The sequence below is a fragment of the Siniperca chuatsi genome, linkage group LG1 (genome assembly GCF_020085105.1).
Source record: "Siniperca chuatsi isolate FFG_IHB_CAS linkage group LG1, ASM2008510v1, whole genome shotgun sequence".
NCBI lineage: Eukaryota > Metazoa > Chordata > Actinopteri > Centrarchiformes > Sinipercidae > Siniperca > Siniperca chuatsi.
The window spans coordinates 24,393,642-24,409,114 of NC_058042.1; the positions used below are offsets into that span (position 1 = coordinate 24,393,642).

The 15,473-nt window shown below is 40.7% G+C and overlaps 1 protein-coding gene across 11 annotated transcripts in view; it reads right to left on the reverse strand.

Annotated features, from left to right (window-relative positions):
- The window catches only part of myo5aa (myosin VAa), a 58,712-nt gene that overhangs the window by 17,646 nt on the left and 25,593 nt on the right, over nucleotides 1-15,473 (reverse strand). For 8 of the 11 annotated variants that reach the window (XM_044193882.1, XM_044193892.1, XM_044193865.1 and 5 more), the window contains exons 7-25: nucleotides 14,966-15,047; nucleotides 13,304-13,411; nucleotides 12,948-13,054; nucleotides 11,346-11,611; nucleotides 11,002-11,083; nucleotides 10,708-10,848; nucleotides 9,469-9,594; nucleotides 8,510-8,593; nucleotides 5,820-5,822; nucleotides 4,523-4,678; nucleotides 4,009-4,106; nucleotides 3,696-3,782; nucleotides 3,028-3,136; nucleotides 2,647-2,858; nucleotides 2,335-2,491; nucleotides 1,875-2,114; nucleotides 1,537-1,785; nucleotides 555-648; nucleotides 261-406 (exon numbers count right to left, since the gene is read on the reverse strand). In XM_044193882.1, coding sequence (XP_044049817.1) covers nucleotides 261-406; nucleotides 555-648; nucleotides 1,537-1,785; nucleotides 1,875-2,114; nucleotides 2,335-2,491; nucleotides 2,647-2,858; nucleotides 3,028-3,136; nucleotides 3,696-3,782; nucleotides 4,009-4,106; nucleotides 4,523-4,678; nucleotides 5,820-5,822; nucleotides 8,510-8,593; nucleotides 9,469-9,594; nucleotides 10,708-10,848; nucleotides 11,002-11,083; nucleotides 11,346-11,611; nucleotides 12,948-13,054; nucleotides 13,304-13,411; nucleotides 14,966-15,047 — 2,547 coding nt within the window. The remainder of the gene's footprint in view (nucleotides 1-260; nucleotides 407-554; nucleotides 649-1,536; nucleotides 1,786-1,874; nucleotides 2,115-2,334; nucleotides 2,492-2,646; nucleotides 2,859-3,027; nucleotides 3,137-3,695; nucleotides 3,783-4,008; nucleotides 4,107-4,522; nucleotides 4,679-5,819; nucleotides 5,823-8,509; nucleotides 8,594-9,468; nucleotides 9,595-10,707; nucleotides 10,849-11,001; nucleotides 11,084-11,345; nucleotides 11,612-12,947; nucleotides 13,055-13,303; nucleotides 13,412-14,965; nucleotides 15,048-15,473) is intronic. The other 3 variants (XM_044193874.1, XM_044193954.1, XM_044193944.1) reach the window with 1 other exon arrangement.

Sequence of the window (15,473 nt, forward strand, 5' to 3'; positions counted from 1 at the left end):
ATGATCATTTTAAAAACAATAGACTCAAGTTCTCCTTGCTGCGCCTGTGCAGCTAAGTGTTGAAACCATTTGCTTTCTGCTGTTGTGGTCAAGCAAATCTGATGTTGACAAATATTGAATAATGAATAAGTTCTATTGTTGTCTCAGTGTTTTCAGAACTTTAACAAGTTGAGTAGCGCTAAAATTATGTCTAATTATGCTCACAAATAAGTGAAACCTCTCATAAGTATTGACTGGGTGTGTGTGCATGTGTCCCTCACCGAGGAAGCCATCTCCTCCTTCAGGTCGTCGTATTTCTCCTCGAGGCGAAGGTGTTCTGTCAGGAGATTCTGGTAGCGAGATCGCTCCTCGTTCAGATCCGTCTCCAGCTGCTGAGTCTCCTGTGCAATCGAACGGGCCATTTTCTCTGACGGGACAAAACATAAAAAGGAAGCAGTTAAAAAAAGAAACATACTGTATGGAGACAACTAAAAGTTTCTGTGTGATTGGATGGATGTGTTGCATGTGTTGCAGTAAGTCAGTATGATTTATGTGGTGATGTTTGCATAATGTACCTGTCATCTGCTGACTCTGTTCCTGAATCAACCTGTTCAAGTCGTCCTTCTCTTTCTTCAGCGAGCCATTCTGTTCCTTCAGCTCCGAGACCATCTACACACACACACACACACACACAACAAACAAATGATGTTTAATTACATCTTGTGTAAAGCTGGTGACTGTCAGCATTTGAATGTGAAATGACAACACAACTAAAATGTGACTGATCCATTTATGTAGCACATCTGTCATCTAGCATGTTACTGTAATTCCTCACTCTTAAAAAATGCTGAAAGCAAGTGCTTCTCATTTAGAATAACCTCCATTTTATTATTATTTGAAGACAAAAGAAGACAAAACACTAGACAAAAACACTGAAAGAAAACACACAGTTCAGTGGCTATGACACTAGCACACTACTCTATCTTCTGTGCTCACCTGCCTCAGGGCAACACTGCCCTCTGAGCCCACCACGTGCCCATTTCCCCCTGGTTCGCTCTGGCTCCTAAATTGAGGAAAAACGGTTTTCCTCTGATGCCAATATGCATGTTTATGCATAAAATGTGTTTTGTGATATATATATATTTCCAGGAAACTATGGGAGATTGTACTCATTAGGAGCAATTTCTATGGAACTTAAACTAATACTAGGACTTTTGACAGCCACAGTTTCACTAAAAATGGAAACCTAAGTGGAGGAGAGAAGACGGAGGAGGTTTTAAGGAGAATAAATAAGCCACTTGTTTTTTGTAATTCAGCCACTGCAAAAAAAGAATTTTCCTTGAAATTCAAAACCTCCAGATGGTTCAAATATGCAACCAACATCTAAGGAAACATGTCCGATCTACAAACAAAGAATAGGGAAGGAGAGAAAAAGACATATACTATAGTACGGGAGACAGACGGAGGGACATATATACACACTGTGCACAGGGAGATGGAGGATCAGAACAACTACAGGAAAATGGACAGGATGGATGGACATGATTCCTAACTTACTTTCTCCATTTCGTCCCTGTAGGTTTGCGCCCAGTCCTCGATGGTCTTCTTCTCCTTCTGTGTGACACTCAGCTCCTTCCTCAGCCTCTCCAGCTCCTCCAGCAGCGAGGACACCTGGTTGGTTTTGTTCTTGGCCTCCTCCTCCACCCCACGCAGACGGCTCAGCTCGCCGCGCATCCGCTCGCTCTCCGCCGTGTAGGAACTCTCCAGACCAACTAGCCTCTCATTGATTGCCCGGTTGTCCTTGGTCTGGAGGCATAGGACAGATCATAAAACAGGGAAATTAATCAATACACGAGGAAATAAAAACAAAAATGGGAAAAAAATGGGAAACTCACCTGCTCGTCGATTTTCCTCTGCAGCTGCATGATCTTGTTCTCCATGCCTTTGTTGAGCTTCTTGAAGTGCTCCACTGAGCGAGCCTCGATCTTCAGCTTCTTCAGCTCGCGCCTGGCCCTCATCCTGCGGATGCAGCACTGCAGGTAGACTATGGAGACAAGGCAGTGCTTGTACCAGCACCGAGCCAACCAGCCACGAACGCGCTTCTGAATGATCACCGCCTTGTGCTCCCGCAGTAACTACAGACAAGACACAGAAACAGTAAAGGAGTGGCAGAGAGAGACGAGAGCACATGTGGATATTACACAGAGGCAAATATTTTCAGATTTTACTATAAGCTAAATATTCCTTTCTGTAGGCTAATATTAAACATAACATAATAATAACATAATAACATAATAATAGAAGGACTGGTTAGGATGAATATATTTTTGCAGTGTTTTGTGACATGTGTCTTACCGCCTGGTACTTCTGCCGGGCCATGTAAGCTCTGAGGATCGTCTGCATGACCAGAGCGGCAGCCTGCTTCTGCTTGTAGCGTTTCCTCTCCACGTACATCCTCTGGTACTTCTGGATGATGATGGCCGCCTGAGTGCGACGCATGAACTTGGCCAAGCTGAGGAGAGCCGAGATATACATGTCTCAACTAACACGTATTTATAATTTTAATATTACATTAAACTTTAGGTATTTCAGCCTTTGACATCTTTGCATGCGATTGTTCTGTTTGAATGGCTGAAAGGAAGCAAATATCAGGTTCAACTGACTCACCAGCGAGCCTGGTATCCTCTGGTGAACCTCTGGATGGTGATGGCAGCACTGCGCTTGTGCAGATACTTCTTGCGTGCCAGCCAGCAGCGGATGGTTTTCTGGATACGAATGCAGGCAGCACGCAACTTGTCTGCCCTCAACTTCTCCAGGTAAGCAACCTGGCCGGCCCTGAAGAAGATCTTGGTCTTACCAAACTGGTATTTATCCTGGTCCTGAAGGAAGACAGGAGCCGGGATCAGGGGTAAGACAGTGATTAGATGGACAGACAGGCCTACTGTGTAAGCACAAAGAAAATGCAAAGCCTAACTTTTGATCCATTTCAGTGCCATTTAAAACAAAAAGTTTGAAATTGAGGCAAAGTAAAAAGCCAGATAGTCTGACCTGCACTAGTTTCTCCAGGACGTTCTTGCAGGTCAACTTCTTGTCAGGTAACACGTCCTTCTGCTTCATCAGGACTCTGTAACGGCTGAAGAACTCCTGGTAGGTCCACCTGAGACACACACACACACACACACACACACACACACACAAAACACACACAGTCAGAAAAATGTGCCATGATCTAATCATTTTATTCATTACTGCTTGTTGAGTAAAGTTATTTTAACCAAAGTAAAATTGCAAAGAGATTAACAGCTTGTGGAGAAAAAAAGCTGAGAACTACCAAACAATTCAATACATGTGTTTATACTGTAAAGTGACTCATCCTGCCTGACAGAGTAATCAACAACTGTAGGAGGAGGCCAGAAAACACAGTCTCCTCTACATGGAGAAAGCTAATCACTTGTACAACTTGAGTGATGGTAGATAATAAAACTGGCTTGTTTCACTAGATCAGATCAGATCAAGCCTACACTGAGCTGACGAGCTGCAATGCTGTAAGGTCCATATATTCACATTGTATGTACAGCAGACTCTCAGTTGCAGAGTACATTTGCATTTGCCTTGTGCATTGTAATCTTGAACATTCTTTAAAGGATACACAACAAATACTAAACACATGCGAGTTTATGAGAATCAGTAGCAGTGTTGCAAGGATGCAACAGCACCTGGATGGGAAACCTGCAGCAGAGATGCGGATAGTTTCCAGGACGCCACATGCTCTGAGCTGCTGCACCGCACGTTTGGGATCAAACCTGCCAATAACAAATAACTACAGTCAACATGAATTACGCCCGAGCTAAGATGGTGGTTTGAGCACAGTGCATAATTTATTGACGGCAACAATGTTAAAGGCAGGAAACTGAGAATATGATGTATAGAATACGGAGAAAAGAGAAAACCATCATACTGTCCCACAATAACAATTTACTTGAAAACATGCAGAGTAGTTTTTCATAAACAGAGAAGAGGGAGACTCACGAGAAGGCCATTTTGAAGTCATTGGGTTTGATGCAGCGTACATAGTGTGGAGTGGTTGCATTCAAAGTCTCCATCAGCATATGCAGAGAGTTACGAAACTACAAGAGAGGACCATCATCATCATCATCATCATCATCCTCCTTTCTTTTGTAGGTTCAATCTGAGGCTGAGTGCATGTGTAAAATGCAGCTTTGGATAATCATCATTGCAATCACATGCCTTTGTTAGTAGCAATATAATCAATATAAAAACAATTAAGCAGAGATAATGTACTTAAAATCTATAGAATGGATTAAGAAATAATTGATATGATGAATATGATTTAGATGTGGGTAAACAGAACCCACAGTATATTTTTTCAGTATAGTATATTTTTGATGTCTACCAAAATACACTGGATCACTTGATCTCACTTTGTGCTATTAGCGTGGACTGAGCGTCTGTGTAAACACTGAGTGTGCAGGCATGTAACTGCATCAGACCACATAACAAAACACTGGAGAAAGAGATCAACCTGGCAGCCGACGGTCTTCTTGTGCTCCTTGCTGCTCTTGTCTCGGCTCTTGTCAGGTTTGATGCTGAGGCGGGTCCGGCCTCCGGTGCCAGGGACCTGACCAGTGGGACTGGTAGCTTTCTCCTCATCCTGGAAGAGCTCCACCAGCAGGTCAAACTGGGAACAGCATCCCATTTACAGTCACAAACAGAACAGCTGATGGTAGCATTAAGCACTGCAGGCAATATTGATTTACTGAGAAATAAGGTGACGACATTTCAAGCATTTCACTCTGGATATACTATAAATTAAGCGTCAGTGCAACCACAATGCATATTTAAAATTGTAGTTTCAAACAGTCCCTTCATACTGTGCATGGCATGCTTATGGATTTCTCTTACCTATTGCACACAGCCTTACAAAGCATAATGACAGCTTTAATTGGAGTATTTGCCACAAGCTTTAATAATTTGACTTGAGTGTTAAAAACCACGATGTTAATGATTTAATTTTTATATTCAGAAAATTCAACATACAAGTCTAGTAATCAAGTGTAGGGTCAGTGTGACATGAGAGCTAATTAATCTCAACATTTTCACACAAAGACAGATCGTTTAAGTACATGAGTGAGTAGATGTTCTTTGATTTGTTGTTTAGCGTTTGTTAACCTCATTCACAGTCAGAGTTGTTAAAATGTTATGAAAAGCCAATAGAAATAATGAAAGGTTATGTTTTGTCATATATGACAATAGGCAGTGGCCATATATGACATAGATTTTGCCATGGTGTTAAGACATAAATAGTATCATGTACAATGTATGCGCTTTAGTAAAGCACACACACATCAGTCATGTTCCATATAACGCTGAGGTTATATGAGGAGGATGCTGTGTTATATGTGTAGCTTCAGGTCCTCCTGCTGAGCTCAGAGCGTTGCCATGCTGCTTCTCTCGCCAGCGTAAGCAGGACAGCCACGGCTGCAAAGGCTTTACGTGCTGCTCGCTCTCAGCATCACTCTGAAAACATAAAAAATACCCTCCTTCCTTTGTCCCTTATTTCCCTTTTCTCCTTCCAGAGTGCCTTTAGTGCTCCCCATGCAGCAAACAAAGGCGCGCACACACACACACACACACACACACACACACACACACACACACACACACACACACAAACTTCAATCTCCTCAGTGCTATTAGAGTGATAATAACTCCGTGCCAGAGAGAGAGAGACAGGGAAGGAGGAAAGAATAGGGGGGAAAAAACAGGAGCTAAAGGAAGAGCTACAGGCGGACCGGCGTTGTAAGAACGCCTCTGTTTACCTTCTGCTGGCAGGGAAGGGTTGTCATGATGAGGACAGAACCAAACATACATCGACAACATATGGAGACACAGTGACAAAAAAACACAATGACATTAAAAGGAAATGTTAAAGGAAACCCAAAGGTCAAGTTCAAAATCATTATTACTCCCATCAAAAAACTATGATACACATCTACGATTCAAACCGAAAAGTAAGTAATACCAGGCAGATTAATGATGAAGCTGAAGAGGATGGAAGGAACATGATGGGGATGATGATTTTCCCCCCGAACACTTTGGGATGCATTTCCACTGAATTCCAAGCCTGCATGAAGTATAAAGCATGTCTGTGGCTGGAAGACCGCCACACAGTGGGATTTTATATGCTGTAATTTTGATCACAGTCCTGGATTGCAATGCATCATGGGAAATCTCTGCATCAGACATTTCTCAAGTGCACTGTATTGATTAGGCTTCCAAGCAGGCGTTGGCATGAATGCGAGACTCCTGTGCATCTCGCAGGTCCCAATGCAGCTTTGAGCAATGCAGGTACTGTGGAGCCATTATAATGCTGGCATATTTAACTGTATACACTTGAAATGAAGTTCCTGCTTTATACAACCTAAGTTTTCTTTTCAAAGCTTTTGACCAATTGCTAAGATCTGGGATTGGACCGACTTCCTGGTTCAACTTTGACTCACTGTACTTGCCGTAGTTGTGCACATAGAAAGATTTCATGTGCAATGAAGGATTATGAGCAACATTTTCAGGTGTGCTCACTTTGGGTTTAGATAATTTGGCTAAACCTGTATGATCGTCTGACTGCGCGTTTCTTGCCCCAATTCATCGCCCTGTTCCCAGATCTCAGTAATTACTTTGGTGAGTACAATTTTATCAATACTGAAAGAAATGACGGTCAAAATTTAAAAAAAAAACAAGACCCAAGTTTTAATAAACCAGAAGTTTTAGAAAACGGCCTGCAGTCCGTCCCCTGAGATGGTATGAAGTGTGTCAGGGTGCTTTTCTGAGGAGGCACGCATCATCCTGAGGCCTTCCTCTGTTCATCTATGGGTAATCACAAAAAAAAAAAAAAACAGAGGTGCCTCCATGCCTCATAGCGAGGATATTCTACCTCCTGATTTTGTATTTTGCATGTTAATGTGAATGTGTTACATGGCAATTCCATGAAAACACTTTGCTGCTAAATGTTTATAAAATAAGTTGAGGATTTAAAACAAGGTCTTGCGGTAGAAGTGAGTGAGTACCAGACGAATAAATTAGATAGCGTCTGGCTTTCTTCCTGTTTAATTGACATTTTACAGATGTGCTCCTTATGGTACTGTTTGGGCAAACAATCTAACTAGAATACACGCACACACACTCAAGTAAACACACACACACAGAATGATGGGATAAGCTTGGCAAAGAAATAAAATTAATTAGCCTAATTAGACTAATTCTCATTAAGAGCTCATTACCATTTAATCCCAGTTCTTTAAGTCTCACTGATTTCCATGGCAACATTCAGACTATACGTCCATGAGTATGTGTGCGTGTGTGTGTGTGTGTTAAGTGATTGTGTTAGAGGTTAGAGCAGACAGTATTTCAAACCTTACCCAATTCTGCTATTGTTGAAGTCTATAAGAAAACAGTGGAAAGTCACTGTGAGCATTTTGGACAAACACACTAGATCAAAGCCTGTGTCTACGTGCGCAACCAAACAAGTAGTGAAGATTTAAAGGTCTAGGCCCCTTTTGACCCAACCGGGTTTTACACACTGATCCTAAACCAAGACTAAAACACACACACACACACACACACACACACACACACACACACACACAAACACACACGTATGTGATGTTAATTCTGACGTGATCTGACTAATTTAGGCTTAATAGCACATGTGTATGTGTGTGCAATAGGTGCAGAGGGTGGCTTTCCAGTTCAATAGTATTTTGCTCCCAAATTAAATAATGATCATTTGAAAAACAATGACATCAACCCTTAAAGAATTATTGATGGCAATTTTTAGTAATTATTGATAGTACGGTTTTAAAGATAGTTGTGATGTCCCTGTTTGATAAAACTGGTAAATGTTGCTGTAAAAGATCCTTTTGTGTGCAGTGTGCTGCTGCACAAGGATACATTCGTAACACTACCGTTATTATATAAACACTGCATATATTTAGTTTTAGTCATGCTTTTCTTTAAATATGTTAATATTTAATATTAATTAAATATGTATTTGGACAAGCTAGAAAGTGCAATATGTAGCAAAATATTTATGAACCAATCATATTTATCCTCTGTGGGTCATGTTTAACCAATGACCCAACTTACTGTGTGTGTGTGTGTGTGTGTGTGTGTGTGTGTGTTCAGCTTAGTCTGTTATGTGTAAATAAAACCTAAACCTCTCTGACCATAAATCTCCTGGATGGAGCATTTGTCTTCACTTCTGGCGTCAACACTATCTCCACATGGCCAGTGGAGGGCGCTGCTTCCCTGAGCCTTCAGGTGGGACTTTTGGTCAGTAAACAATAGACCAGGTGCCACAGCTCTCCATGAGCCGCAGGCTTCTTGGCTTTGATCTCAGTGGATGCTTCACAGCACTTTGAGTAGTACACTGATGTGTTCAAATGGCTCTCAGCACATAAATATTCTGCTTTTGACTGATTGTATATACTGTAATGTAGATGTGTCTCCTCACCTTGCTGGCCTTCAGCACATTGATCTGTTCTTCATTCACTGTGTCCTTGTTCTTCTCCAGGAAACCTTCACACTGGTATTCCACCTGCTCAACAAGCACAGCACAGTTTGCGTTACAGTAACTGTGAGAGCATCTCACTGGGATTTTTAAAAGGTTTCAATTTTATTTTCAAGGTTTAAATTTATTTCTTATGAGAAATTATTGGTTTACATTTTTGTATTCCTAATCACAATCCTGCTGGTGTTAACAAATAATCGGACCCAAAGAAACCTGTGTATTCACACTGTCCCAATTTTTAGGGTACATTTATATGGTAAATGTTTTCATCTCTTGGTTTTAAGTAAACTGAGTTGGCTAGTGACAGCTCCAAGGCCAACAGTAAAGTCTTCACAGTAGCTCATATACAGTCCAAACACCTGATGCAAGGTTCTTTAAATACATCTTTGCATATGTTTGGTCAGAAATGGTTCCAAGGATCCCATTTTATTTCATGGGAAAGCCTGCGTTAGTCCTTGACCCGTTTATCTGTAACCTTATAGTGAGGATCTAAAAACAGACATGAAAAAGAACACTGCGTCATACAGCACCTCATTACAGGACATTAAAACTATTACACTATAGTGAATTACAAACACACACACGCTAAACACTTTACAAAACTGCTTTTTTAGTGTAAAAACAATTATATTAAAAAAAATCATCTGTCTTCCAGCCATCCTAAAAATATCTCACACCAGCACTGCAGTAGCAACTGCAGCCAATCTGCTCCTAAATGTTGTCTGTTGAGCTAAAAAGGCACAATGTAAACACAAAACACTAATGCTTCAAATCGATATCTGCCATGTCATTACTTTTCTAGCTGAGTAAGTAACAAAATTTTAATTCCAAATTGCCCAAATACTGAATTTAAAACTAACACTATGCAGATATGTAGCAAACGTAACGCCAGTCGAGCCCACCTTGTCAGCAAAATGTTGGATGATGAAGGCGCGGTTGGACATGCGTGGCTTCTCGAAGAGGGAGCAGGTCTTTAGGTGAGTGTTGTAGAGTTTCTGAGCCCACGAATCATCCGAACCTTTAGGCATCTGGTATAGAAACGGAGAAGACACAGTGGAAACAATCAGTAAGAAAACATGTATGTAACCATGAGAGACAAGGAAACTGAACATTTCAAGTATTTTAAGGTATTGCAGAGTTATTTTATTGGATTGAATTACATTTCACTAGTGTTTCGTTTTTTCTAGTTACACAGTGTATGAGGACATTTCTTTTTCTAATATTTCTTTGCTAAGAAGTCAAACCAAATGTCCATTTTGTGTTTGTGTTACTCTGCAATGTGGACCACCTCAAATGTCAACAGCTTGTAAAATGACCTTGCAGTGGTTAAGAGCCACAGAGAGATTAGTTAGCATTGTTAGTGATCTGGCTGAGCTATGAAAGTGTGTAGATGGTACAGATAGGAGCTCTGTCTCTGCATAAGACACTAAAAGCGGACGCATTCAGCACGGCTGCAACCAGAATATTAACTCAAATATTTCATATGCATTTAACCAAAGCTCAGCCCAACATTACTATCAGTTTTGTGTAAGTTGTGTGAAGCATTTACAACAAAATAAAACCATACAACTGAAAAAGCTATGTGTCCCATTAAGTTTCATTGTGTACGCTGGAGAGAAAGAAGAAGAACAGAGTAGCTTTCATGCCTGTGGTCATCGTTTCATATTGGGTTTCCTTACTGCAGGTGAACTCTGATGTGAACTATACGTGTAGGTGCTGGAGACTCGGGTCTAGTGCATGGTGGGAGGCAGTGACAGGTCGAATGTGGGTGTGAACGGACGGATGGTTCTCACCGAGATATTCAAGCACAACCCACAAGCCTCTGCTCAATATGCAGCATGGACTCACTTCACTTCTCCTGCTTGTTTACATTTATGAGAACGTTTTTATTCCACCAACAGTATTTATAAGTCATCAAGTCTTATGTAACTGTATATTCGTAGTTTATGATGAGTCTACCTATTTTTTTAGACTGCATCAAATAAAAGACAACTGTGACAGAGGAGTAAAATCTTGTTCGGTCTGTCATGTGTGTCATTGCTCTCTGCATTAAGTGTCTTTCAATCGTGGTCACTTACCAGAATAGCTAAATGTAATATAAATGATTTGCAATATTATTCAGTGGACTAGATGAAAAGCACCTTGCACTCCTCGTCCAGCAGGTCCAGGACGCCCATCTTGGCTTCTATGAGGTTGATGCAGGGCTGATTGTCATAGAAGTCAATCAGAGTCCAGGGGATCTGCTCCTTCATGTACTCCTCCTGCTCCAGTTTGAACACATGCTGTCCACACACACACACACACACACACACACACACACCATCAAACAAACAGGTAGGGATTAAGCTGTGCACTTGCATCAGACAATAAAAAAATACTATTTCACATTTGTAAATATAATGTACAATCCAACAGGTAAAACACATGCTGCTCACCATGTTGAACTGTTGCTGGAGTTTCTCATTAGCGTAGTTGATACAGAACTGCTCAAAGCTGTTGATCTCAAATGTCTCAAACCTTGAGAGGAAGAACAACCAGAGGAGGAGTCAACCCACTGGATGACATCTATTACAAGGCTAACTTGCTCAGTTTCTGTTGCCTTTGTTTCACACATTTCTTGAAATTACTTCCTATGGGTGACTACAGTACATTTGTGGAACAGATTTACTTCACTACTGTATTTAGCCATGGTGTACACTATTAACAAATTCAGAAAAATTTGACAAATTAATGATATTTAAAAGCTCAGATTGGCTAGTTAGCAAATGCACAGACGTACCCGTAGATGTCGAGGACCCCAATGAAGGAGTGCTGTTTGACATTGGTGATTAGGGCTTTGTTAACATGCTCCACAATCCAGTTGAAGAGCTTGGCATAGATATGTTTGGACAGTGCGTCACGGGCGTTGGTGGCCTGCATGCGGGGGAGGGGCTTGATATACGTCTCAGTGGCTGTCTTCAGCTTCCTGTGGCACAGCCACTGAGACATGTCCTGGTAGGTCACGCCTACCAACTCGCAGAACGCTGTCAGGTGGCGATTGTTGGGCTACAGGAAAAAGAAATGTATTAGACAAGCATATTAGATAATTGGCTGTGATTGGCCCGACCAGACCCAGGATGGGTGGAAATCTGTTTGAATGGGAGAGGGGCAAGACGTACCTGCCAGAGCAAATGAAACATGAGCTCGGCAGATTCGTCTGGTTCCCAGGGTAATGATTTGTGTGTCAGGTAACGTTAAATAACTTGCCCACGGGCATTCAGCTTACTTTCTAGTTTGCCAAGATATGCTGTTGTTGTGACGTTAGCTATAGCAGCAGGAGAGTTGTGAGTATCGCTGTGTGCAGCTGGTTTGCTGGCTCTGGAAAACGGTCTCATCCTCTCTGGCTGTTAGCTTCACAGCAGCAACTGTAGGGACAGTTTGCTAACCCACAACCTAGCTAACGTTAGTTACATTACTTACTGTGTCGTTGTTCGCTCTATGTAATGGTATTGGTCATGGTATTGGACTTCTCCTGAATAGCAGTGAATACGGACACAGTCAAAGTGAATGAGTGCATAATGTCGCTGTTTATAAGTCCTTATATAGATCAACTAACACATTCCCAATTAATACAAAAGTCCATAGTCTATTAAGAAACTGTTTTCAGATAGCCAAAAATATTAGAGGTCATCATATTAAGCCTTTTAAACACAGAGAACTTAGTATTGTGCCTTTCCAGTGTTGAGCTTTTGAAAAGCAAAAATCTTGAGGACTTTTGACCATAAATTATGCATCTTATGTATTCCACTTTTTAACTCTTTCTATTTTTATTTCACTTATTTTTTATAATTATTATTTAGTGGGTTTTATTTCCCATCTTATGTTATGCATTCCTTATTTTTATTTTACATCAAGTATGGCATATCATTCTAGGTCTATTTTCATGTGAAGATGCATATTCTATTCTCATCTTATTTTATATTACTAATGGCATTCTATCCCTGTTTTTATGTTAATCTTGTGTTTTTTTTATGTGAAGCACTCGGTGCATATTCTTTGCTGTAAAACACTTTGAGCTGCATTTCTTGCATGAAAGGAGCTATAAAAATAAAGTTTATTATTATTATAAAAACATTTCAAATTGCTCGTGAGTCTTGTTTATAACAGAAAAAAAGGAACAGATTGGACATGAATGCAACACTTCTCATGAAACTATTTGTAAGCACAGCCTAAATTAAATCTGTACATAGGTATGATTGAGGACTGACATATATTGAAATATGCCTGCCATATGAAAATCACATAACGACAGACATAAAGTTGTGAATATCTTGCATATCTCGCATTCTGTTTGAACACGTCTCACTGCCAACCAGTACTGCAGTATAAATATTATCCTCACAGGAATGACGCTGCTGTCTGAGTCTCTGTCCTTTATCTCTACGTTTCCCAGATGAAGAATAGCAGCCAAAACCTGGAACAACCCCATCTGATAGGACTCATTAATACCTGCACAGAAATAACACACACACACACACACACACACACAGACAGGTTATTAGTGAGTCTTAACTCACACTATACTATGCCCATCCTTAACTATTATTAAACTATCCCCAAATTCAAATAGCTGGAAAAAAATATCTACAAAGTGTTCCTAATTATTCTATACATTGATTCAGTTAATAGATACATTTGACTGTTGGGTTACAGATTTGAATATGTATTTGTTTTTATATGTGAGGGTATGCATGTTACCGAGCAGTGTGAAGGCATTGCGAGTGGTGCAAAGCTCCTTAGTGTCATCCACGCCGTCGATTACGGGGCTGCGGCCCTGCCTGGTGTACAAGAAGTCGTTTGCACTGCCTGAGTGGAGAAACAGAGAAAGTTAATGAAGTCAGAAAATATGAGGTGTGTGCAGTTTTACATTGTGCAACTTGGGTACAACTGTGCTATCAAAACATCCTCCTTTATCATGCAGAGCTGCATCAGAAAGTATCATCTGATTTAAGAAATGGAACAGTTATATTTATTTTGGCCACAAGGAAAACACTTGTTTCTGATTGGCTAGGTGGAGCTGTCTGTTAAAATCATCACCATCATCATGACACCTAAGAAACAATGGTCAGATCATTCTCAGTCAGTGCTCAGTGTAGCCTTGCAAGTAACCATATTGTAACGCTGAACTGTCAAGTACAATAAGTATACGCACTATGGTGACTAAAAGAAGTTCAGATGTCAGACGTTTTTCTAAGTGGTCAAAGCACTGCAAGGTTTCCCAATACAGAAAATAGAACACTAAATTATTTTTCTACGGTTCATTCATTGTCCCTTATTTAAGTGTGGGTGGAAATGTTCTTTATCAGTACATATGAGAAATCAAATTCTCAAACCTCGACTCAATCAAAGTGATATGAATTCTGAAAACAGTCTACCTTCACTCTCAGATCAACAGACAGACAACATGTCAGGATTTTGGTGGTTCAGCGTTTTTAGAAAAGAGTGAAATCAAGAACACTTCTGTGTAAGAACAATGTTAGTTCAACTTTCCCACAATCAGTTTCTTTATACACACTTTACACTGAATTAAGGCATGGCCTGTTGCCTGGCAACGAGAGGCACTGACATGGCTGACAACCACTCCATTTACTGAGCCAGGAAGTCAGCAGGAGAGGAAAAGACAGCAGCTGTGAGTGAGTGAGTGAGTGAGTGAGAGCGAGCGAGCGAGCGAGCGAGCAAGAGCCAACTGAGTGGCTGTAAGTGACAGTGCCAGCAGTGTGTGTGTGTGTGTCCCATGACTAGGACGAGCAGGTGCAGGTCCACAGTGTGAGCGCTTTGTATGTGAGCCTGTTCAACCACAGAGTCAATGAGTTTGATATGTCTAAACTTACATAAAATGCGATTTCTGGCAGTGCTCCTTAGACACCTCACTGTGGTTTATTATTATTTGGCTATATATGGCTTCTAGTCTAGGCCCAGTGCAGGATCAGCTCCAGTAGATGTTGCAGTTCAAAATGGTTTTGGATAAATCAATTGGGAAAACTGGCAATTAAACCTTAATTATTTTTTTGTTTGGCTGAGCCATTGAGTCACTGAGCTGATGGATTTTCAGTGTTTTCAGTTTCCCTACTGTGGAGAGCCACTGCTGCTAACACAATGCTCAGTTAATCTGTGTTCACTGCTGATTTTGAATTGCTGTAGCTAATGTATTCGCCAAGTGCTCAAGGTCAGACAATATATAAATAAATATTCATGTGTCTCTACATGAAAGTGACGAGTTGTTCCTTCTGGTGCAAGAAAGTGAGCAGATTTCAAGCTACTGTTTTTGTAGTTGCTTATGGTGTGAATGTACAGTTAAAGCTAACAGTCAACTGCGCAGCTCTGTGTGTGTGGACGCATGCACACGTGCACGAGACTTACTCAGCTTCAGAGTCTTGAACTCAGGCAGATGGGATGATGCACAGAGCTGATAGAAGATATGATAATTTCTCTCCTCGTCCGCCTGGAAGAAAGGATGAAAATGACATAATGTGAGGGGAATGCTGCATGTACACCTATAGCATACATCACATGAATGGTATTGATCAACACACGTATTCAGTCCTAATCACAAGCCTTTTTCAACCTACATTAGTGCAGGGAAAATCAACTGTGTCTGCATTAATGTATGATCACATGTGCTTTACAATTATACAGTTTGACAGTTTAACATCTGGAAGCTTCACTGGAGCAGTTGGTGATTTAGTGCCTTGCTCAAGGGCATGTCAACAGATATTATTGAGTCAGATGAGATTGTTAGGGCTGCATCTAACGATTATTTTTTAATCAATTAATCTAACGATTATTTCTTCAATTAGTCGATTAATCTAACAACTAATTTATCGATTATTCTAAAGATTTTTATTTTATTACTTGATTGATACAACAA